Source organism: Amphiprion ocellaris, chromosome 7 (assembly GCF_022539595.1).
Source record: "Amphiprion ocellaris isolate individual 3 ecotype Okinawa chromosome 7, ASM2253959v1, whole genome shotgun sequence".
In the NCBI taxonomy this organism is placed as follows: domain Eukaryota; kingdom Metazoa; phylum Chordata; class Actinopteri; family Pomacentridae; genus Amphiprion; species Amphiprion ocellaris.
This window is the reverse complement of record NC_072772.1, coordinates 26,210,353-26,234,810: the sequence shown is the minus strand read 5'-3', so window position 1 is coordinate 26,234,810 and position 24,458 is coordinate 26,210,353. Positions and strand designations below refer to the sequence as shown.

The 24,458-nt window shown below is 40.6% G+C and overlaps 2 protein-coding genes across 4 annotated transcripts in view; both read left to right on the top strand.

Annotated features, from left to right (window-relative positions):
• The window catches only part of nf1a (neurofibromin 1a), a 148,157-nt gene extending 134,589 nt beyond the window's left edge, over window positions 1-13,568 (top strand). For all 3 annotated transcript variants that reach the window (XM_055011837.1, XM_055011838.1, XM_055011836.1), the window contains 8 exons: window positions 232-392; window positions 512-634; window positions 738-856; window positions 950-1,050; window positions 2,214-2,356; window positions 2,616-2,662; window positions 5,540-5,756; window positions 7,802-13,568. In XM_055011837.1, the coding sequence (XP_054867812.1) occupies window positions 232-392; window positions 512-634; window positions 738-856; window positions 950-1,050; window positions 2,214-2,356; window positions 2,616-2,662; window positions 5,540-5,756; window positions 7,802-7,944 (1,054 nt within the window). In that variant the 3' untranslated portion in view covers window positions 7,945-13,568. The remainder of the gene's footprint in view (window positions 1-231; window positions 393-511; window positions 635-737; window positions 857-949; window positions 1,051-2,213; window positions 2,357-2,615; window positions 2,663-5,539; window positions 5,757-7,801) is intronic.
• A 4,843-nt stretch (window positions 13,569-18,411) lies between these two features.
• akap1b (A kinase (PRKA) anchor protein 1b) overlaps window positions 18,412-24,458 on the top strand; it is a 40,362-nt gene continuing 34,315 nt past the window's right edge. The window contains exon 1 of the mRNA XM_023283806.3: window positions 18,412-18,549. The gene's annotated coding sequence lies outside the window, so the exon portion shown is untranslated. The remainder of the gene's footprint in view (window positions 18,550-24,458) is intronic.

Genomic DNA, 24,458 nt, shown 5'->3' with positions numbered 1-24,458 from the left:
TAAAATTGAATTAAATTAAACTAAATTGAGTATTTTTGGCATACTGCATTTGACATACTATTTACAGGGACTTACAAAATCTTTTTCTGATATGGTATATAATATGAAATTATAGAAATTGTAACATAGCCATAGTTTATTTTGTGTCATCTATTGTGCAGGTTCTATGTTTTAAATAATTTATGACCTGCTATAATCTACCTAACCTTTAGCCACTCACCTTCTTCTCAGAACTCTGCAAGAGACTCAGCCATGGACGTCGCCTCAGGTTTCAGATCGCTACCTTTCAGCCCACCACTACCCCACAATGGGCCAGATCAGCCCACGAACACGCAAGTCCATGAGCCTGGACATGGGCCAGCCATCACAGGCCAATACCAAGAAGCTCTTGGGTATGAATTATCCCATAGCAATCTACAGCTGTTGATTTTTTCATTGGAGGAGCATCCAAGTAATATCCATGTTAAATCTCCAGGCTGCAAATGTATATGTTGTGTTTATGTTTTGCCAGGCACCAGGAAGAGTTTTGATCATCTCATATCAGACTCCAAAGCACCAAAGAGACCAGATATGGAATCTGGTATGACTACGCCTCCCAAGATGAGACGCGTAGCAGAGAATGACTATGAGATAGGTGAGAGTGCAAGACAGAGTACCAAAGTGGGCATTACAATCTATTTCTTATATGATTCAAAAATGAGGAAATTTAATGTAATGTTTCACTTTTATGATTACAGAGACACAAAGAATTGGAAACTCTCACCTTCGCAAGGTGTCTGTATCAGAATCCAATGTTCTTCTGGATGAGGAGGTGCTCACTGACCCAAAGATCCAGGCTCTGCTGCTCACTGTGCTGGTGAGAAAACACACAACATAGTTGTAAAGTTGGCTTTATTTGCTGTCACTTTTTATCACCTTGTCAATGGTTCTGTGTTGCTCTGTGTTCCAGGCCACCCAGGTCAAATACACCACTGATGATTTTGACCAGAGGATTCTGTATGAGTACTTAGCTGAAGCTAGCGTTGTCTTCCCAAAGGTTTTTCCTGTTGTGTAAGTAACCAACATTTTGCCTCTGTTTTCATTGCCTTGGCTTGGTCCTGATCCACAGTTTGGATCAGGACCAATAACCTTGGTCTCTGTTTGGACAGTGTAAAATTCTCTGTAGTGTTAGGCCAAGTTTCATGTTGCTCTTAGATTGCTCTTACACATATTCAACAAAAATCAACCCGACCTCCAGGCTTACTCTGAACAAAGAAATTGTTTCATAATGATAGGGAAGCACAATTGTATAAGTACATCAGTGGTATCAACATATAAAGGCTTTAAAATGAACAATGATAGGTAGACAAAGGACGCTGACTAAAGTTCAGAATATGTTGTGACGCCAGGGTGCACACACAGAGATTGCATTTACTTTTTTGTAACTTGTAAGTTAAGTGAAACCTGCCTTGGTTGAGGCTGTTGTTAGGGTTGTTACAGGCAGAGCAGCAGCCAAGTCTGTTGAAGTAGGTTGATGTTTACTGTTCTATTTTGAAAATGATGCACAAAAATACATTTAAAAAATCTTTCAAAAAAGCAATTTTGTTCTTCTTTTTCCCAGTGAATGTGAACATTTGAAAAGCATTGTGTTCTGTGTCTACCTGAAATAAAGAGTGGGACATTATTTACATTTTTTGATTTGTTAACAGTATTATGGAGCAAATAGAAGCGCAAGAGTTTTTAGACAGAGTAGTAACTGGCTATGAGAACATTGTTAGTCTTTTTTATTCATTCAAAGAAACTAGGCCAAGGCTTACCGACAAATTTGCAGAAGCAGTGACTCCTGACATGTAAAGGTGATCTACGCTGCAGGTCTGCACTGACGTTTTGGAACACTGGAATTTTTTTGTATTGTTACGCTCTTTGCTGTGTTTTTCTATTCCATTCAAAAGGATTTCATGCGAGTCTGCAAATTTGTGATCGCAAATATAACCCCGCTATTTGTACCTCACTATGGTTTTCTCGCTTCAGACTCTTGAGATGTAAGATGAACCCTAAGTTTAACTGCTGGTCAGCCACAGTGTCTAAGTGTAAAAATACTTGTACCATGACAAGTCTACTTGATCAAAGCCACAGTACAAGCTGTAAGCGTCTTTTAATGCACTCACGTAGAGTGCCATGTGCCTTTTATATAGAATTCATAATAGGTGTTTGTGTGTATGTTTCCTCCTCAGCCACAATCTGCTGGACTCCAAGATCAACACTGTGCTGTCCATGTGCCAGGACACCAACCTCCTGAACCCTGTCCATGGCATTGTCCAGAGTGTGGTGTACCATGAGGAGTCACCCCCCCAGTACCAGCCCTCTTATTTACAAAGTAATACTTGCTGATATTTTCACTTTGTGCATGCTACACATATTAATTCCTCTGATTATATTTTGAAACTCAACATGTAGCCCAAAACAGAATGTGTCCTAAAGCTGGAACAGTTAATTGAAAAGTATAACAGCTTTGAGCTTTTGGAAGGAAGCATTTTCAAATGTACAGGAAAGATCCCTGTGTTCTACCTCTCTTCATATCTCACCTCCTCTCTCTTCTTCACTCTCACCTTCAGTCTCTCCTTGTCATTTCACAGGCTTTGGCTTTAATGGACTTTGGAGGTTTGCTGGACCCTTCTCTAAGGTATGAATGATGTTTCCTCCTACCGTTTTATCATTTTCTCTAGGCCGCTTTTGCAGGAGAAATTCAGCTTACTAAGCAATTACACAACAGTTCTGCAACCAACCTGCCAATTGGTTTAGTGATATATGAAGCATCAACCTCTCACAAGCATGCGCACACAACCACAGACACACACATACACACGCACACACCCCAGTAGTAGAGAGGATGGGGATCATTTGTAGACATATTTTCATGTAATACTAAATTCTGCAGCTGCCCAACAACATAGAAAGACGGAAAGTAGACAGTCAATGTTATAGAATGAAATAGTATCACATGCAAAATTACAGGGACCCACCTCCCATCAACTCTGTGCCATCAAGCATCATGCCCAAAGACTGGCCATGTGTATTGTAGTTTCCCCACAGAGCACTAGGCATTGAAAGTGTGAGCTACCAGTGAAACCAGAATTGTCCCGCTGAGCAATTTAAACTCAGTTCTATTCAGGCACTTACACCGTGTCACAAAAGTTCATTCTCCTCAGAAAAACAAAGCTCAAAGACTGAATATGCAATACAGTCAATTTATTCAATAACCAGTATTTCCCCCTTTCACTTTGATCACGGCTTTCAGTCTTTCAGGCATGGATGAACGAGGTTCTTGAGTGTGGATGGTTCCATCTTCCCCGACTCCCATACAGCCCTAGAGTTGAGCTGTTTCATGGTGGTCAGTGGTGGACTGGTAAAGATGCGACTGTTCAGGATTCCCCAACAGGTCTCCATTGGGTTGAGGTCAGGAGAGTTTGGTAACCATTCCTCCTAACGCAGAAAGCCAGATAGATGCTCAGAACACCATTGCTGAGTCATACGGCAGTGTGAGCAGGAGCACCATCTTATACCAAATCTCTCATCAAATACAAATTCTGAACATCTGTTAAACATTTTCTATTCAGTCACAGGCCCCGATATTTTCCTCCTGGCCAAAACTGGAAGTTTTACCTTTTCTAGAATGTTGTTGTTATAATGTTGCACATTAACAGTGGTGCCTTGAGGCACAATGTGCAGCTCTGAGAGACCTGAAGTGGACATGGCCCCCCCAAACCATACTATGGGCACTGAATTTCATTGCTCAGCAGATGGTATTTTTTCACGATCATCTGTATAGATACAGTTGTTTTGGCTGTTGGGTGTTGGAAATAAGCAGAGAGGGCATTCATCAGAAAAAAATCCAGTTCTCCCAGTCTTTTGGAGTCAGCGTTATGGACTTCTTTGCGAAGGCCAGTCTCTTCTCCTTTTGCAGTTTGGTGAGCTGCCTCTTACAAGCTTTCAGTCAGTGTTTCTGTTAAATATCAATGCACAGTGCTCTTAGAAACATCTTCTGCAAGGTTTTTCAGCCTCTGAGTCACCAGCATGACTGCTGTCTTTTACCCTCAGCCTTTCTCATCAGATCCTTAGTTCTTATAGTTCAGCCAGATGGACGTACTGAGCGAGTAAAGACTTTGAAGGATCCTCCTTTGTTGTATCTTTGCCACCACGTCTGCACCCAGCAGATACTTCTGCCAAGGGCTTGAGCTACCTGCTGACAAGTTTTTCCTGCATTTCAAAGGGCAATGGCCTGTGCACGAATCTCAGACTCTGAAAGAGTAGCTTTTCCACCCTTCTCTTGGCCATGGTAACAATGCACCCAAAGTTTGGTTGTGAGTGTAATGCATTTTGGTCAAACAAGAAATTTATACACTGGGACCTGACAGTTTGACCAGACAAACAACCAGACAGTACCTGATTGACCAGGTCAAATCAAATCAAATATGTTGTCCAGTGGGGAGAAAAAACTTTTGAGACATGGTGTAAAAGAGGGACCAGTTCATCTCATGTCCAACTCTATATTTTATTCTTCAGCTTCACTGGAGTAAATTTCCACAACTCAGAGTTGAAAAAATAATCTTATTTATTTTATGCTGACACTTTGTGCAGTCTTTCAGTTCATCCATTGTCTGAAACAAGCCAGCTGCTGTCTCTTTCAGACTATACTTTAGATTGCAGAGAAAAGCATTCAAAGCATTTCTCTGCTCTCTGAACTACTATAAACTGAACAAGATTTTGGCTTACTGCAAATTTAAAGCTGTTCTTTCAACAAAGTAATAAATTGAATTAAGTTCTTTTTACAAAGTCATCAGTGTGAATGTTTCATCAGGTAGGCAAAATGTAGATTTCTCCTCTTTCATTTATGATCCTTGTAGTTGTGTATTCCCCCTGGCCTTCCTGATAGGCCAAGTAGTTTTAGGCTAGTTTTGTGACCACAATCCTAATACATTTCCAATCATGTAAAAAGAATAATTTGAATGATACACATTGAATGAAGTTATGTTTTCATATAATTCATGTAGAAAATCTGCAGCAAGGTTTTTGTGGTGTTTGATCACAGTGGTTACACATTAATCAGTAGGTTACACTGACTGATGACATATCAGATCTAGGGCTGGACCCGAATATCCGAATATTCGGTCATGACGGTGGTATCCAAATATTTATTTTGAGATTCGAATATTCAGATTCGTCCCCACCCCACCCCCATCGGACGATGTCGCATATTCGGTATTCATCTCGTCAATTTGCCCGACGTGTCCCCCTGTCAGACGTTAGGATATGAACCGATCATAATATTCGCCTCGTCCCCCACCCCCCCGCCGTCGGACATTATGAAGCAAACTGAATATTCGGATATTCGTCATTAATTGAGGCCCAATATCCAGAGTCCAGAAACTGGTATTCGGGCCAGCCCTAATCATGTCATTACCAGTGTTAATCCAGTCAGCACTGGTGTCAGACTTAACACCGTTAGTGTAACATTTCTCACCTTCACTGTCGCCTTCCCACACACCTGTGAACCCTGCAGCAAACCCAGATACCAGACTATGCTGAGCTGATTGTCAAGTTTCTGGAGGCGTTGATTGACAGCTACCTGCCAGCAGCTGATGAGGAGCGAGGGGAGGAGCAGCTGAGAACACCCACCTCCCCATACCCCCCAACAAGCCAGAGCCAGCTGAGCATCACTGCCAACCTCAACCTGTCCAACTCCATGACCTCACTGGCCACTTCACAGCACTCACCAGGTCTCACTCTCTCACACACACCATCATTGACTCTGCATGGACTACACAGAAACAATCCACTCTCCAGAATATTTGTACTTCCTCCTCTCATGCTCCCTGTCCTCTGGTCCACTCAACTTTTTGATTTCTAAATGTTGTCAAGATCCATGGATTCAAGTTGCGCTCTAGGACTAGAGAGACGTTTCCCAGACTGTGAAATTTCCACTGTTGTCTTTAATACTGTGATATTATATTTTAATAATAGATAAAACGCTTCTCAAGAGTCATGATGCCTGGGTTGCAAAACTGCATTCAGAGTTCAGAAATGCAGGGGTTGGTAGGTCATTTGATTATGTTACAGCACCCTCTGTTGTTTGATAAATTCCATGTCAGATACATTGATAAAGGTCAAATGTTTGAGAGTTTGTAAGAAGGACTTAAAGAAATCAGGTTTAACCGCAGAGCATTCTCAAGGAATGCTAGCATGACTAAAATTAAAAGCCTTTCACTGACCAGGAGAAATCAACAGAATTAGAAGTTATTTTAAAGGAAGCAAGTTTTATTGGTTTATCTATCATTGCAGGGTCATCAAAGCAGCTGCCCTGTGACAGAGATAAAGAGGGAATGGGTTAGGCTAAATAAAGTTAAGACCAATTCATGGTTTCTTCATCCCCATGTGCTGACTGTTGTTGATTTTAAACACGGACAGTTGATATTTGTACTAGATTACAGGGTTTGTCTCAGTCTGCCATGTAGGCATTTACATTACCCCTAATATCAGATACCAAAGACACACAGATCTCCAGTGGATGTTTCTGAAAGGCTGTGACTTGGCAGTTTTTACAGGATATAGCTGTTATTTACAGATTTGGATTGTAGCACCATAAAAATGATAAATTCTAAAATGTGCAAAGTACTATGGAGTTGCCTTCAGCTGGAGCTTGTTGCCTTCCCATCTCAGGAACAATGGACACAGCACAGGATTTCTACAGAATTTGGAACTTCCCACTGTGTTTGGGAACTGTTGATGTATGCCGTGTACAAATTAGGGGCACTCGTGATGTGAATTTTGTCATCTAGCCAAGTTCACAAGGGACTGTCTGCGCTGCCAGTGTGCTTACTGCACATGTGACAGGAAAACAAATGATGCTTTAAAGAAATGTTTGTTCTAAGGAGAGTCTGTATAAGGAGATTCTCAATCATCAGCACCTTTATAATTCATCATAAAAGAGCTGTAATTGAAGTAGTCGCTGACAGACTTTGGAGGTGCTTTGATTTGTACATGCTTTACAATGACAGCCTAAAAAAAAAGGGAAGGGAAGGTTTCATTTCTCAAACAATCCTGTGCCGTGTACACCTCAGAAACCATCCTTGATGCAGTCCGACAGTCTAAACTGTATCCAGCTGCTGTGCAAATTGTGCAAAGCCACAGCCTTTCAGGAACATCCTTAGTTTTTTTTCTTTGATCAGTGTGAGGGAAATGCAACCGTCTGACAGCAGGCTGATGCCTGTCCTGTAATGTAGAGTGAATGGAACAACATGCACGTCTGCTGTCTGTATGAAAAGTCCATATTGATCAGCGATGAGTTGTACTGGGCTGGACCAAATTCTGCATAAGAGAAAAAGGGTGAATGCCACCAATTGGTCATGCTTGCCACTTGAGAATGTGCGTTTTCTTACTTTGTGCTGTGAAGCTCTAGCTTAGTGTTCATATCTACGACCTGCATGGAAAAACTGCTACAACCAATGGACATGCAAGGTACATGTGATTAGCAGAGCATCATGTGGCTACAGTAAATTTCCACATTGTACTCTGCACCAGAAAAGAGGAGATCAGAATTCCCCATTGTGGAAGTTACTTCCAATGTCACTTTGTATTAGGGTGAAGGATGAAGTTGACCCATTGGGAAATCATAGAATTAGCGGAAAGTCACAAGAAATTTTAGTTTAAATTTTGCTTCTGTTCTTCAGTGCTTAAACAGATAGTGTATAATGTCCTTGCTGTTGATTGAGAAAATACATGCTAAACTGGATGGTTTTAAGGCAATGTGTTGTCCCTCCTCCAGGTGTGGATAAGGAGAATGTCCAGCTGTCCCCCAGCTCTGCTCTGTCCAGTGGAGGACGCACTCGCCACGGTTCAGCCAGTCAGGTCCAGAAGCAGCGCAGTGCTGGCAGCTTCAAGAGACCCAGCATTAAGAAGATTGTCTGATTAGCCAGAGAATAGCACCCCCCACATACCCTCATCCACCTCCTCCTGTCTGCCCCTTCCCAGGTCTGCCACCCTGCTAGTCCTCATGCTGAACTTCACATTTACTCTTTATTTCCCCTTCATTCTAATGGTTGTTGCATTGGCAGAACAAACGATTTTGTGTTTTCGTCTAGAAGGAATATTACTTTCAATTGGGCTGCTCTTTTTCAAAAGCGCGCTGTCTTGGAGAACCTTCTGGAAAACCATTTCTTTTCTCAACTGGAGTCAATGTGAAAGCTCTTCACAAAAAAAAAAGGCATTCAGCAACAGTCTGAGTCTCCTGCAGTGAGCAAGGTCACATGTGACACTGCAAAAAAGGCTGATAAGAAAACTGAGTTTGGATGTACACACAGGGGCGGTCCGGACAGGGAATTCCAGCGTTAGGCTGAAGTTTGATCTACAGCACGTCCTCTAGCCTTCCCCATAACTAAACACTCCTGTGTCAGTGAGATGGACCAAATGACAGCAGTGGGGGCAGGGGGGTGGATCTGTGAGACAGGACCTTCACTCTGGACCTGCTTGGACATCTCACCTCCCCTCTCCTAGTCCTGTACATATTTTACATAGACAGATTACGTATAACTAGTCCTTAGTGCAAATTTAGATGTTGATGTTTTCTCCATGGTGTGCCTTTGTCAGGGGTTTTCGATTTGTACAGTTTGTAAAGTAAAAATCAGTCCTTGCTGGGGACAAGTAACAGGTACTAATTATGGAGGCAAGCCGTCCATATCACCACAAGTTCACCTGAGCTGTGTCACGACCGGCCTCCTATGATCGTCAAATATACAATCACCCATATACCCCTTTGCCTGAAAATATTTATCCTGTATAACTAGATATCGCTACACAAAGCATCCTCTGTTCAAACACTTTCCAAAAATCATCTTCTTTTCAAGCGCTTTGAACTCAAAGATTGCAAAACACTAGGGAAAATGCAACTGTGTAAATAGCTGCAAGCTTTTTGATTGAGTTATTTTTTGCTTTTATTTAGCCTTTTTGTTATTTTTATTCTGAACTATAGTTCTAGCTGCAAAGCTTTTTTTTTTTTTTTTTTTTTTTTTTTTTTTACAGTGACAAGGAAAATTGTGGAATAGGCAATAATCCTCAGTGCTCCAACTTCTTTGTCCACCACCAATTTTATTTGTATGTACACAGGGAGAACACATCACTATGTCAGCTCAGTGCAATATGATGCCAACCTCCATTGGTTTAACCTCATCAATCTGAGTTGGACCCAAAATCACCAGAGGTTTGTTCTGCGGTCTCTTTAAAGGGAAACTCCACCCTAAAAGAAGCTTTGACGCTGACTGTTAGGGCTACTTATTATTGGAAATTTCACAGAAGAGGTGACTATACCATTCTGTGTAATGTCATGGAGTGTATATCAAGATGGCCGATGTCACATGTCAGTCCTTCCTTCCAACTGTACAAAAGTGAAGCCAGAATATCTCGGAAATGGATGCTGCCCTCGTTTTCCTGCCTCCTGTCTGGCCAAATGCTTGCACACACCCCGAAAAACTTAATGTAACACAGCAGTTACCACCTTGACTGTGTGGGACTGCTGTGGACGCTCCCTGAAAACTTACAGTTTTCTAGATTACAATGACTTGTAACTGCTAGCTGGCTAGCTACATATCAACAATTTTTTTCCATAGATTGGTTGTGCTCATAGCTTAGATGTGATCTTGAGGTTCTGCCTCCTGTCCAGCCCTCAATACTGAGACTCCACCCCTGGTCACTACTGCATGCATTGTGCTTGCAAATGACTCACCGATTCTAAGATATTTTGGCTTCACTTCTGGGGAGCTGGCATGTCATTCATCTTAATACAGTTTATGGTTCATATAAATACCAAAGCATGCTGTTTTCCACATTCTCCTTGTCAAACAGGAAAACATTTACTACAAAAAATATTTCACAACACAAAGTAATTAAAGCCTTTGCAGTCAAAGCTGTGGGCAGTTTACTATAGATCACACTATGGAATCTATCAACTATGGTTGTAGTAAACTTTCACACTTAGGACAAATTAAACTTCTCAAACACTTTAGTGTTGAATTTTGTCTGAGCACGTTCAGCAAAAAACTATTTTTCAACTCTGATCAGAAAATATTTTATCGAAGCAGTTGCTAAGAAACTGACCAAATATTTGAGGACAGCTGTCAGTACTGAGTGCGTTTGGGTGTATTCTCTGACTCCAGCACCACAGTTTCGAGGGTTTTGCAGCATGTCAACAATGTAGTAAAATAATAGGAAATATTTTACAAATCTGCAGATACAGTAAAGCTTTCGTTTTACAGTCCCTTACTCTCCCAGTCTACACCATCACACAGAACACAGGATGTTGGCCACGCCACAAATCAAGCTCACATAGCCTGAGGATATTTCACAATTTAAGAGCATGTGGGTGCTCTCAGCTGTGGATTTTTCCTTTTGGAGATGTAGTACTGTAGCTGCGTAACTTTGAACCAACAGCTGTGTTCTGTCAGAGCACATCTGTGAGCAGCATGTCCTCTTGCTTGCTTTCCTACACATATTCAGCACACATCTAGAAATTTTTCTCCACTTCAACTCTGCATCACTGCTGGCTGTTTTCTAACATGTGCCGTAGTGTTTGAGATCATCAGTTTTGTTTCCTACTGTCCAACCAGCCATTGGTTTCTATTTACTTCACTGTGTTAAGCTTTGAGGGAGTTGAGAGTTGCTTCAGGAAGCTCGGTGAACATCATCTTTTATCTCCATGTGGTAAAATGGTACATGATGACAAAAAACAGCACTGCAACCCAACATGTACATCTGCATGACCAACACACCATTTGATGCTAGGTCATCACAGATACATCAGTATGCTTTTGTCATTAGTAAAATATTACATTTATTGTCTTAAATAGTGTCTCCATTCATTTGACCAGCAGGGAACACTTACAGGTTCATTTTTACACTCTAACATGTTTTTTTAAAATTTTCAGTGTTTTTTTTAAAATCACTGTTAACAGTTTAATCTTGCTCAGAATCAAATATCACTGCACCACAGTAATGCCCCTTTGACAGTAGACTCAGTGTGTGTTGGATTAATACACTCAAGCATGTTTCATCTGCCTGCAGGCTGATTTGAACGTTTGAACTGATGGCTGTGTGGAGTGTAGAGACACTGACTGATCGCAAACACTGTGTTGCTTTGGAAGCGGTCACAGCATTTGTAGTGAATATATGATTCCTTTCAGACACTCTGGTCTGGACCTGCTGACTAGTTGCGTCAGCAGCTGTGTAGACACCTTGCCATAGATGGGACTGTCAGTATGAACAAGTGTGACACGAGATGGTGGTCCACTTACAGCCACAGTTCAGCTCAGCCCAAGTTGCTCTGTTAAAATGCTTCAATCCTGCCTTAACATCTATGCATGAAAAGAGTTGAGTATTGTAAAACTCTGACTTTACTTTTGTCTGAGCAGCATTTCCACACATCTGTTGCTCAGTGTCGGACATTTATTTGAAGTGTTCATGTCATCATATGGATCCATTTGTTCAGTACAGATATTTTTTTCTTGTATTTAGTCATCTGACAAAATGTGCTATTTTCTTCTGTCTGTAGTTCTTTCAGTCACTACATGATCATTAGATTAATGCTACGGAAAGGGACATTTACAGCAGACAGTCTTATGGATATATTTTGACAATTCAGCCCAAAAAACGACAGAAAGGGAAAAATGAGTATAATATACAGATGATTATGGAGTTCACTGTCCAGTTTAATACATGGAAAACATCCATCAGAAACTTGACTTGTTCTGTTGTCCTCTGTCAGTGACTCACTAACAGATTTGCTCATATAAAGTGTCAGGACCAAACAGACATCATTTTCTGCTGAAAAGTCTCAACATTGTTTGTAATGACAACAATTCAAATGATTGTCAGATGGGTTGGTATGCTTCACACAAGTTCCCAGCATATATTGTCTGAGCACATCTGAAGGCAAGCATGTTTCCACTTGTTCCAATAGGGAATGCCCATCAGTACGGGAAAATTAATCATACAAATAGAGGTAACAGTGTACACCTGTGGTTCCTTATACCAGCTTCATGCTACAAAATGTTTCTGTCTGATAAAATTCACTACGTCAGCTCAGTCAAACGTTCTTGTCCTAACTAAAAAGACGTGACAAACTATGTGTGGGTTTATGACCAATCATAGCTCTCTGTCTTTTGTGAACCTGCATGATGTCATCGGGAAAACAGTGTCAGGGAACGAGTAGCGGAAACAAGAATGGTAAAAAATGACGTCCCAAGCAGTGTGAGTGATACTGACTGGTTGGTTGTTAGTCGTCGCACAAGGCGAGAGAAGAGGAAAAAATCTTTCAGGGTAGACTTTTGTCAGGATGTTGTGAGGTGTTCAAGTTGCAGCATTAGTTTTCATCCACTGTAATCTAATTCACAGCATTTAAAGAAAGACATGCACACTCACATTGTACACATGACATAGGAGAGAGGGTTGGACCCTGTCTACTTTAACAGACAGATAGGTAACTAAGTGCATGTCATTGTCATTTTGGAAAGATAGGTTCAGTCAAAGGTCGTCTGAATCAACTCACAAATGTGGTTTCAGACTCTGAGACTATTTATTAGTCCCACAAGTACTTGATTTGAAGTGTACAGAGAGCTTGAAGCTACTGATGTTATTGGACAGATAAATATAAATGTGTCAAAAACCTATTGCACATGAGGTTTTCAAAACTACCTTTTATATTTTAACACTAGAGCTGGACAGACTGGCAGATGCATGTTAGTTAATGAAGCATTAGCCCTCCTCATGTAAATAGAGTAAGCCCAAGATCAAAGTCAAGCATAGAGTTTCATCAAGTTTAAGTTGTTTAAGTCTCATTTTCTACCATGGTACAACATGGCTGTGACATTCCAGTTGGAAGGATTTTAAGATGTGAAGTCAGGGCCACTGAACCTTGAAAAGTACACGTTTAATAAGAGTTACGTGTTGAGTTTCCACCACAACATGTCATTGTTTTAGTCAGTCCATGGCTCTGCTCAGCACTCCTCAACGCCTAACTGTTCTTAAAGCTACACTCCCTGATTTCATCCTAAAACATGTTCACAGACCCTAATCACAGAATCAGCTAGTGTACCTTTAACAAAACACAACCAGGAAAAATCTGAAGGCAAGCTTTATATGAGCACCATGTTAGCAGATTGCCATCATTTCCAGGTTTTAGTTTGACTTGTGTGTGAATGAAAATATTAAGGTTTATGTATTCATAACCTCTTTAACAAGTGGTTGACTTGCACTAATTTAAAAACAGTCATGGGTTTGTAAAGATGAAAAACCTCAAAATGTGGCATGTTTTATTTGATGTTATGCAAAATTTAATGTCTGTAGAGTATTAGTCTGAGTTTTGTTTTTACTGCAGTATGTGTGATAAATGTAAATACTTTGTGTACAATTTGAGATGGTATATTTACTACACTGTACATACATGTGATATTGTATCATTTTGTTTTTGTAAAGCAGTTAGTTTCTGTATAATAATATACAAATTGAACTATTCCAGTGTTAGTAATAAAATGTTTTGCTCTCCACAGCGTCTGAACATGTGTGGTAAAACAGCACCTCAAGGTTAAACCTAAAACTGTGATATTTTTAGTCGAACTTTAAAATGACTGCTCAACACTAGTAAAGACATTAATATTGGCAACAACATACAGTTTGTATCCAAAGTGAATGTCTGTAACTGGTTAAGCGACAGTTGGAAACCTCTAATCTCCACGTTTAAGGGATTTTTTGCTTCCTGGTGAGCTGAAAGAAATGAAGAAAAACAGGCAAAGGTAGTAAGAAGTGCAGTGCATTCCATAAACAAAAAAAGAATTTGGAGAACTTCTTTGTGAAGCACTTTGATTAGCCAATGTGTATGAACTGTGCTATATGATTACCTTGCCTTGCTTTGCCTTTAACAGTGCAAATGCCTGTCTTTGTAGAGTTTTGAGCCAGCTCAAGGATTTCTCTGTCATACTGAAAAGTAGCGCTGTGATTCCACAGGACACTTTGGATGCTCATACTGCTGCAACACCACACTCTAAGAAGTTTCCCTGTAAATTCACAGTAAAGAGCTGGCAGCAAAAGTTGCCAGCAGCGCACTGTTATTTTACAGTAGTCCTACTGTATTCTACAACAGTTTATTATTGTAAAAAATATTACAGTATTATGCTGTTTAGAGAGCTATTTCCTGGGGCTTTCAAAATGAAAGCCCCAGGAAATAGCATAGCATAGAAATGGCTCAGACAAGAGATGACTTTTCAACATTTAGCTTTTATTAAAGCCAACTATGTATCAAACATAGTTCAAAAACTGACCTATCGAACCCATTCAATTTTAGTAACATACAATCATTTCCTCATGCTGAACAGGTTCCCATTGTGCATGTTCTAGTTCAGGTACCCTGAGTTTGGTTTCCATTTTTCCTGAACTGTAACAAAAGATTCCTATATATCACTTAAATTATTAACTACTGCATTGAACACATTCAGCAATTAACAAATTTCAAGAAATTGAAGTCTTGTAAAATAAAATCTATAAAAACAATTAGTGATGTTTAACAGGTTGTCAACAATCTGTTTAAAAATTGCATATCACATTTCAGGTACCCTGCCTTCAGAATCAGTCTTTCATAACTCATGATCATGTTCAATAAACACCTAGTCAAGCAAAAAAAAAAAAAAAAGTACTTAATTTTCACTGCAGAAGGTTTTACAGCTCTATTTAAGGCTGAATTAACTTGAAATTGATACATTTAGTAATGAGAAAAAGTTAGTTGACTGTGTACATGTTCACAGTAGTTTTGTCTTTTAATGTTAGAGCACACGCACAACAGAACTTTATGTTAAGTAAGAACTTGTTTTTCATTCATAATATGCTCATAAACTGCATTGAGTGTGTGGCTGGATTTCAGTTATTCAGTATTTGTCTTGAATGATACCTGATAGTGCAAGAAGTCTGGATGTCAAAATATCTGTGTGGAGCCAAAAAATACAGACTGATCTGACAGGTAACAATTTCCTCAACAAAATATAATCAATTCAATTCAATTCAATTTTATTTATATAGCGCCAATTACAGTCAAATTGTCTCGAGACGCTTTACAGAACCCATATGCCTGACCCCCAGAGCAAGCCAAAAGGCGACAGTGGCAAGGAAAACACCCTTTTAACAGGGAAAAAAACCTCGAGCAGAACCCGGCTCTAATGTGGGGGGACCCATCTGCCTGCTGGCCGGGCGGGTTGAGAGGGACAGAAGAGGTAGAAAGGTAGAGATAGAGGGATGGAGGTAGAGGGGTAGAGATAGAGAGGTGGGGGGGTGGGACACAAGGACCATAAAACACAGCCACACATCTGAAGCATCCAGCATCCAGCTCTGGGACCAGGGACACTCGGAGAAAGGACACAGAAAGAAACAGAGTGAATGTAATGCAATAATGGTATATATAGTAAATACATAGGTAGTTAGAGAAGGGCTCAGTGCATCAAGAGAGGTTCCCCAGCAGTCTAGGCCTATAGCAGCATAACTAGGGGCAAACTAAAGGGACGTCAAGAGGGGAAGTCAGTTGTGCAAATGAAAACACCAGCACACCCCGTCAGGGTCCCCCAGTCAGCCCTAACTATAAGCTTTGTCAAAAAGGAAGGTTTTAAGCCTGGTCTTAAAAATAGAGAGGGTGTCCGCCTCTCGAACCCAAACTGGGACCTGGTTCCACAGGAGAGGCGCCTGATAACTGAAGGCTCTGCCTCCCATTCTACTTTTAGAGATTCTAGGAACAACAAGTAAGCCTGCAGTCTGAGAGCGAAGAGTTCTGCTAGGATAATATGGTACTATTAGGTCTTTAAGATATGATGGAGATTGGTTGTTAAGAGCTTTATATGTCAGAAGAAGGATTTTGAATTCTATTCTAGATTTAACAGGAAGCCAATGAAGAGAAACCAATATAGGAGAAATATGATCTCTCTTGCTAACTCCCGTCAGTACTCTGGCTGCAGCATTTTGGATCAGCTGTAGATATTTCAGAGAGCTATTGGGACAACCTGATAATAAGGAATTACAGTAGTCAAGCCTAGAAGTAACAAATGCATGGACTAGTTTTTCTGCATCACTCTGAGACAGGATGTTCCTGATTTTCACAATATTTCTCAGGTGGAAAAAGGAAGTCCTACAGATTTGTTTTATGTGTGAGTTAAAGGACATGTCCTGGTCAAAGATAACACCGAGGTTCCTCACAGTAGTACTGGAGGCCAATGTAATGCCATCCAGAGTAACTATATGCTTTGAAAGCAATTCTCTAAGATGTTTGGGGCCAAATACAATGACTTCAGTCTTGTCTGAATTTAGTAGTAAGAAATTATAGGTCATCTAGGTCTTTATGTCCTTAAGACAATCTTGCAGTCTAGCTAGCTGATTAGTTTCATTTGGCTTCATAGATAAATACAATTGAGTGTCGTCAGCATAACAATGGAAATTAAAACAGTGCTTCCTAATAATGTTGCCTAAGGGAAGCATGTATAATGTGAACAGTATTGGTCCTAAGACAGAACCCTGAGGAACTCCATGATTAACCCTAGTATGCTCAGAAGAGTCATTGTTGACATGCACAAACTGGAACCTGTCTGATAAGTAGGATTTAAACCAGTCCAGTGCTGTCCCTTTAATGCCAATAGAATGTTCTAGTCACTGTAATAAAAGTTTGTGGTCGATTGTATCGAATGCTGCACTAAGGTCCAATAAAATAAGTATAGAGACCAGTCCATTATCTGACACTATGAGAAGGTCATTAGTAACTTTCACCAGAGCTGTTTCTGTGCTATGATGCACTCTGAAGCCTGACTGAAACTCTTCAAACAAGCTATTCCTTTGTAAATGTTCACATAATTGATTTGCAACTGTTCTTTCCAGAATTTTGGAGAGAAATGGGAGGTTGGAAATTGGTCTATAGTTGGCTAAAACATCTGGATCTAGAGTGGGCTTTTTAAGTAAAGGTTTGATTACAGCAACCTTAAAAGCCTGTGGTACATAACCTGTTACTAGAGAGAGATTAATCAGATCTAACATTGAGGAATTAATTAAAGGTAAAGCCTCCTTGAACAGTCTAGTTGGGATAGGATCTAAAAGACATGTTGATGGTTTGGATGTAGAAACTATTGAAATGAGTTCAGAGAGATGTATGGGGGTGAAAAATTCTAAATATCCATCAGGTCTTACAGCCAATTCTAAAGTACCTGTACTCGATGATACATCTGTGACATTTGCAGGAAGGGCCAGATTAATTTTTTCTCTAATCGTAATAATTTTATTTGTAAAGAAGCTCATGAAGTTGTTACTGCTCAAAGCTAAAGGAATACAAGTTTCAACAGAGCTCTGACTCTTTGTCAGCCTGGCTACAGTGCTGAAGAGAAACCTGGGGTTGTTCTTGTTTTCCTCTATTAAAGATGAATAATATGTTGTCCTGGCATTACGAAGAGCTTTTTTATAAATTACTAGACTATTTTTCCAAGCTACATAAACTTCCTCTAAATTAGTGGAGTACCACTTCCTTTCCAGCTTTCGGGACGCCTGCTTTAAAGTCCGCAGCTGGGAATTATACCAAGGAGCAGGTCCTCTCTGAGATAGAACTTTCTTTTTTACAGGTGCAACACTATCAAGTGTTGTACGCAGTGAGGCTGCAGCATTATTAACAATATAATCCACTTCTGTGGGGGTAAAATTATAATATTTCCCTTCCATTATATCAGTAAGTGGTGCTGGACTAAACAGAGAGGGTATTATTTCCTTAAATTTAGTCACCGAATTGTGAGACAGACATCTACTGTAATGATATTTATTCTTAACTCCTATACAATCTATTGTTGTAAATTGAAATGTTATCATAAAATGGTCAGAAAGAAGAGGGTTCCGGGGAAATACTGTTAACTGTTTGATTTCTATGCCATAAGTCAGAACGAGGTCAAGGGTATGATTAAAACTATGAGTTGGTTTATTTACATGTTGAGAAAACCCAATTGAGTCAAAAAATCAACTCTGTAACAGTGTTTCTGAGTGTCCTGTTCTGGCTTAAGAAATTACGCTTAATATGAAACATATTACAGCGATCCCAGAAAGTGCTTATTTCTTTATGTTTAACCAGCCTCTCTGGTAATATGATTATCAGGTTAGACTCGTGCTCGTTGAAGTGACACAGAAATTGTACTTTGTCTAATCTGCAGAAAGACTGCGGTCGTGTCTGATTAGAAAAAGTGACCTAGCTGTTTATTCAAACATGAGATGTTTATTTGGGATATAAATTGGGATGCACGTCAGAACCGGGACCTTTACTGCATTCGAACTTGATACGAGACTACAGGCGGCTCGGACGAGTAAGTATCGCGATATTTGACCAGCTGTTTAGTCTGTGTGTTTTTTTTAGACTGATGCTAGTCGGTCAACACGTGGAGAGGAGAGTCTGACTTTCTACCGGGACACGTTTGAAAAAGTCACGTTTCAATACTGCTCTCACCGTGGCGGCACAGAGGATCCGAAATTATTGTAAGTACAAAACGCGGGGGGAAAAAAAGCCCATTTCTGAACTAAGGTGAAAGAGCGTACTAGCCTGTAGCCTTCTGCATCCTGTACACACAGCGTGACTTCGTTGAAATCCATTCACAGAGCTCAGCACTCGCGTATTGTGCAAGAAAAAAACAATTCTAGTGACATTTTCACATTCCTTTGCAAACTGTCTATTGCTCTTTGTGCCACTGACTGGAAGCAGTGTTCTCATGTCATTGAACAACTAGCCTACACATTTTCCATTAACTCCACAGTCACAGCAGTGCAGCTAGCCTCTGTCCATGTTTTGCAACTTAAATTACCCCAGACACGTATTTCTTTCGGCCTGCCCGAAGGTTCACAGCCGGCTGCAGTGTCTTTACCTACTGGCTGTCAGCAGTTGAATGCAGCTGGCTATCATTTTCGCCAGGCCGGCGAGTAAGCTAGCGTGAAGGTCTGAGGCCCATGCAGAACAGTAGCAGTGTTTGGCTAAAAATGTCCTTTAACCCCCTGTCAGTCAGACACATGCCCTCGTTGGGGCATTAGTTCCGTTTAAAACTGCTCGTTTGTTGCCTTCAATGTTGTGGCTTAACACGATGGTCAGTCGGTGAAATGAAACTCTGAAGTGGCGTTAAACAGGCTTTAATGATGTAACCAGCCCACGGTCACGGTCCAGAAATAATGCAGCGGAGGGGATGTGCGATTAGCTACATGGACGTTTTCATTGTGGGCTGTTTTCATATACAGTTAGCGTCATAATCACTGTGTTGGGCTAGCCAGCTAACTTCATACTTTGTGTCTTGCAGTGCGGCCTCCTAACCAGCCATGCTTTATTCCCAGTAGTGTTAGCGTTAGGTCACAATCACCTCTGGTCCGGACGATGTTACACCAAACTCCATATATACGTCTGTCATTTAGCATTTCCCATATTTCTGCCTGGACGTTGTGCAGTTTAGAGCTTGACAGAAGTTCTCTTGTGGACGATCTGTGAAAAGAAAAAAATACGCACCGAGCGGGACATATTAAGTTTCAGCTTCTATAAAACGTAATCTTTGCCTGCTAACGTAAACCGCCCTCCAGTGTTTTTTGTCAAATATGTTTTGTACTGTGTTGACTAAGGCTCACAGTTTTTCAGCAGTGGTTGTGTATTTAGGCATAATGTTACGAAGGTAAAACGAGTAGCGGGAATGAAGAGGCTAAACGTGTTGGAACTTATTTTGGCATGCACAGAGCTCATATCCTCCCTACACCACGGCAAGGGGACGTTAAAGAGCCACCTTTTTGTGTGGAGCTCCTCTGTGTGGCCTTGGGACTTGCTAGCCAGCTAATAGCCGTTTGTGTGCTGATGGAAGAAAGATCGTTTCTCCGTCCAGCTAGTATTGAGCTACTCACGGGATTATTCATTGTGAGCCACACAGTCTCTGTGGAGCTATTATTAGCACGTAGCTGCTGAAATGGTCTGGCATTAGCTAAGTCCTCGCTAAAAGTTGCTTTTATGGCCCTGCAGTACACTAGACAACCCAGTGGGTCAGTGTGCAACTTCTCTTCATATCATGGGGTTGTAATAATAATAATAATTTCGTTTGTCTTCGTTTCTCTATCAGCTAAACTGAAGAAATAGCCTGTTGTTATAGCTACTGTTAAGGCATGATAAGTTTGACCAGACCTGTAGCAGAGTTGCTCCCATATTGCTTACAGACTACATTCGTGTTAATGGTTCTAAAATTTCCACATCAACAATTTCCACCATCTATCAGGAAACAGTGAGAACAAAAAGTTTTGCAGGAATACTCTCCAGTCCTAGATTGTTTCATAGGTCACATTTAACAAACTAGTATTTGTCCTTATTGATGTAATGTTAAATATGTTCTGTTGTGTGATCAGTTCTACTATTTCATTTTGCAGATGCGCATCTGAGAATAGACACAACAAAAGCAAGGATCTAGTCAGGAGAAAACAACCTGAATAAGAGTCATGAAAGAAGTTCAAGTGTGATAGTAGGACAGTGGTGTCTACAGGCAGTGCAGATGTAATATCCATCCATTCCATCCATTATCTATACACCGCTTAATCCTCATTAGGGTCGCGGGGGGCGGCTGGAGTCTATCCCAGCTGACTCGGGCGAAGGCAGGGGACACCCTAGACAGGTCGCCAGTCTGTCACAGGGCCACATACAAACAATCACTCTCACATTCACACCTATGGGCAATTTAGAATGATCAATTAACCTCAGCATATTTTTGGACTGTGGGAGGAAGCCGGAGTACCCGGAGAAAACCCACGCATGCACAGGGAGAACATGCAAACTCCATGCAGAAAGATCCCGGGAAAGCCGGGACGCGAACCAGGGATCTTCTTGCTGCAAGGCAAAAGTGCTAACCACTAGACCACTGTGCAGCCCAGACGTAATATGTTTTTTAAATTTATTTTTCTTTTTGCAGTCTGTCAAGTGCAAAGGTGTGCAGTGAAGAGCTGTTTTTTAGTGTTTTCTTAAAGACTGAGAGGAATTCTGCAGATTGAGCAGTTTGATCAAGCACATACATTTGCCAATATAGATGGAGATAGGGAATTTAAATTGTGAAATGTACAGAATAATGAAGAGCATAGATTACCAGTAGATTTCATGTATGTGACAGTTGGACAGAGTGTATGTGTGTCATTGACATTAGAGGTACACTAAGATAGTGCTTTATCCTTTGTGCACTTAGGTTGCTTTGCTCAGCACATTGTAAGGTTTGTAACATGAATAAAGCCTGATTACTCCCAGATTTGAACCATCAAGGTCACAGTCTGAATCCTGACTTTAGGGTTTAGAAAAGTACCACTGAACAGCAGTCTGATTCATAAGGAAGTCTTCAGAGTTGTTTCACTGCTTGTAATTTCTATTGCAACCTTGTTCAAGGTGAATGTCATGTGGGCCACCATTTCATAAGCACACATACAGGCTTATCAGCTTCTTTCTGCTTTAGATCAGATGTCCGTGTATAAAGAGTTAAGTGGTTCAATTTGACAACAACTTTATTGTATATTGAATGAAACAATGAAAACTTGACTTACTAGTTTTATTTCTAACATTCTTATAAAGAGATTTTTTACTAAATTGGGGGTTGTAGGATTCCCTCACCCTGTCACTGTACTTCTCAATTGTGAATGCTCATTTAATGCACATAAGTTGAAGGGTAAGCCCACATCTGCTCTCCTGAGAACTCAGTTTAAACAAAGCCCTGTTTTTGATCACGTGACAAAGTTAATTTCATACCACATATAGCCATACTTTAGCTGTAAACCAGTATTGTGTAAAGTTGGCCCAATGCCATATTGTGCTGTGCGTGCCCCATTTAACTATGATCCTGATGACATGTTGGAGGTTTTGAGTTCATTTGTTAGTATCTGCTAGGTACTTGTTCAGACAGACAGACACTTTGTAATTCACTGTTATCTTTGCTAAGGTCAATGGTTAAATTAGTATGAACATGTCACTAATTTGTGTAGTCCTCAACTTAATGCTAAAATAGAACACCTGACTGCAGTGACTCAATCTTTCAGGCCCGCCATAAACTATACTATACTAATGTTACTGATTAAGATTGTTGCATCAAATATATACATTTCAAGCACCAAAAGTGTTTATAGGGTTATATTTGGAAGAAATGCACAGAAAATTAGTCTGCAAAGTTTCATCCATTGCAAATAGTCCACCAATTTTATGCACTTAAATGTACTAAATAGCAGTCAGCTCATCCAGTCATTATGCTGATGTGTGTTTGGTGTAGATTTTCTTACATTTTTGGGGAATGAGTCTTCACTATTATGCATTATTTAAGACAAAGGCTGCAGCCTCAATACATTTGTATGCACCCTTGAGCCAGAATGCTCACATTCTTGAAGGAGAGTCCTTACTGGTTATCCAATTCATGGAGAACTGTCAGAAATGCATTTCAACCAGCTATACCATTACAGGAATCGGACATCAGGGAGTTTTCTACTTTGTGTCTCTTTCGGTGAAAGTAGCAGTTCCAGCTCCCACACATAAATGGATATCTGTAAAGCAGCCTTTTCTGCGGTTAATAGTCGAAGTATATCACCGCTGCTGGCCTGCCGAGGGCCTGTTTACCTAAAGCAGATGGTAGAGGCAGCAGCCATAGAGGTCAGAAGTCCAATAGTGCCTTCTTTCTGACACACTGACACTGTGCAGCTACCAATGAGAGCTGTGTCTAGAAGCATAGCAGGAAATGATTGTCGCATCCACCCCTTGTGATGCATTCCTCTAGGCAGAGGCGGGCTTTGCCAGGTCTGTTAAGGAAAGGCATGTGCACATGGCCTTTTTTTAACATAGACATGGAGTTGCCACAGCAGGAGCTGGGTATGCTGAAGGCTGTTCTAGTGTCCCCAGTTGGGGCTGATTTCCTAAACATGAACTAATCATTTTGTACCCAGTCTGCATTCTGTGTTTTGCCAAGTTTCATTCCTTTATGTCTATAATTGACTTTGAGATGAGAGCGTTTAGCTTTCTAGTTGAACATTTTCCATAATACCATTTAGTAATCAGTGTGGGAGTTTTACATATGAACCACCCAGTTGGAAATGTAATTGGCAATGTAAGCAGTAGTTCAAACTCTAAACATTGTGTTCATAGGGATTCAGCACCTGTAAGACAATTGGATTGTCACTTTTTTTTTTTAAAATGGCACGTTGGAAGGAAATCACTCCAGCATATATTTGTTTAATCGCAACACATGTAGTGTATTGACAACACCCTCCTTGCCCTGTAGTGTAAGCTGTACGTTTTCCTGAGAGATGTCAGACAACTAGGCTGCATATCCTTGAATTAACATGTCACTATCTTACCAGCGATAGCCTTGTTAGGAGAATCTTAAAAGAACCCTGTGGAGAGGTTTAGCAGAAAACTGCTGTAGTTCTGCTAGACTCTCCTTTGCAGTTGTGATTGGATAGTTCGTCATTAAGAGATTTAATTGAAGTAATTCCTGCCAGGCTTTGGAGATGCTTGGATTTGAACATGTTTTCCATTGATGGAGCCCAAACACAGTAGGAAGGAAGTTCTAGAACCACCAAAAATCCTGTGCTTTCTGTAGAATTATCTAAATGTTGTATATCATACACATTATTGCCGTATATTGTTTTTTGGAGGTTTTTGATTTGTGATCTCAGGCAGAACAGCTGAACAGGACATCCCCACTGTGGACTATCCTAGTTTTTTTATCCTAGTCTGTCAAAAATGTTTGTGTGTGTGCTCCATAATCTCACTTTCAGGTTCTTTAATTGTCCTTAATTGTCTTACCCTCTGCACATTCATTCGGGCAGACGGAATAGATCTCAAAAGATCTGGTTGATGATTTAATACATTTCATATCTCAAGTCTTTTTTGGGGTGCATTGGGATCTGGCATATTTCCCGGTATTAGGGTAAAATTAAACTTAACCCTGGTGTTGTCTTTGGGTCAGAAATGATCTGGCCACTATGTTTAATAGCATAGAAAACTCCGTAAATGATCATTTTTCAACTTGAAATTCGATGACTTTTCTTAAAGTGAACCCAGCATTAGAAAAAGTGAAACATTGTTTTTGTTTTTATTTTCATCAAAGCTGTACATCAACAGGGTACAAAGATTGTCTTCGGGTCATTTTTGACCCGGCAGTTATAAATCACAGTCACAGTGGACTAAAACAGTGGTTCCCAATCTGTTTGGCTTGGAGCCCCCCCCTATAAGCTGCACCCCAGCACCAGTGTCTCTCAGAGATCTCTGGGGGGGGGGCGCACCGCAGGTTGGGAACCACTGGACTGAAACACAGAGCCACATCACACACACCTCTAAAACCACGACATACGCAGACACACACTTATACACACACTCACAAACACTGAAAAATTTAGGTTATGCGTGCTACTGA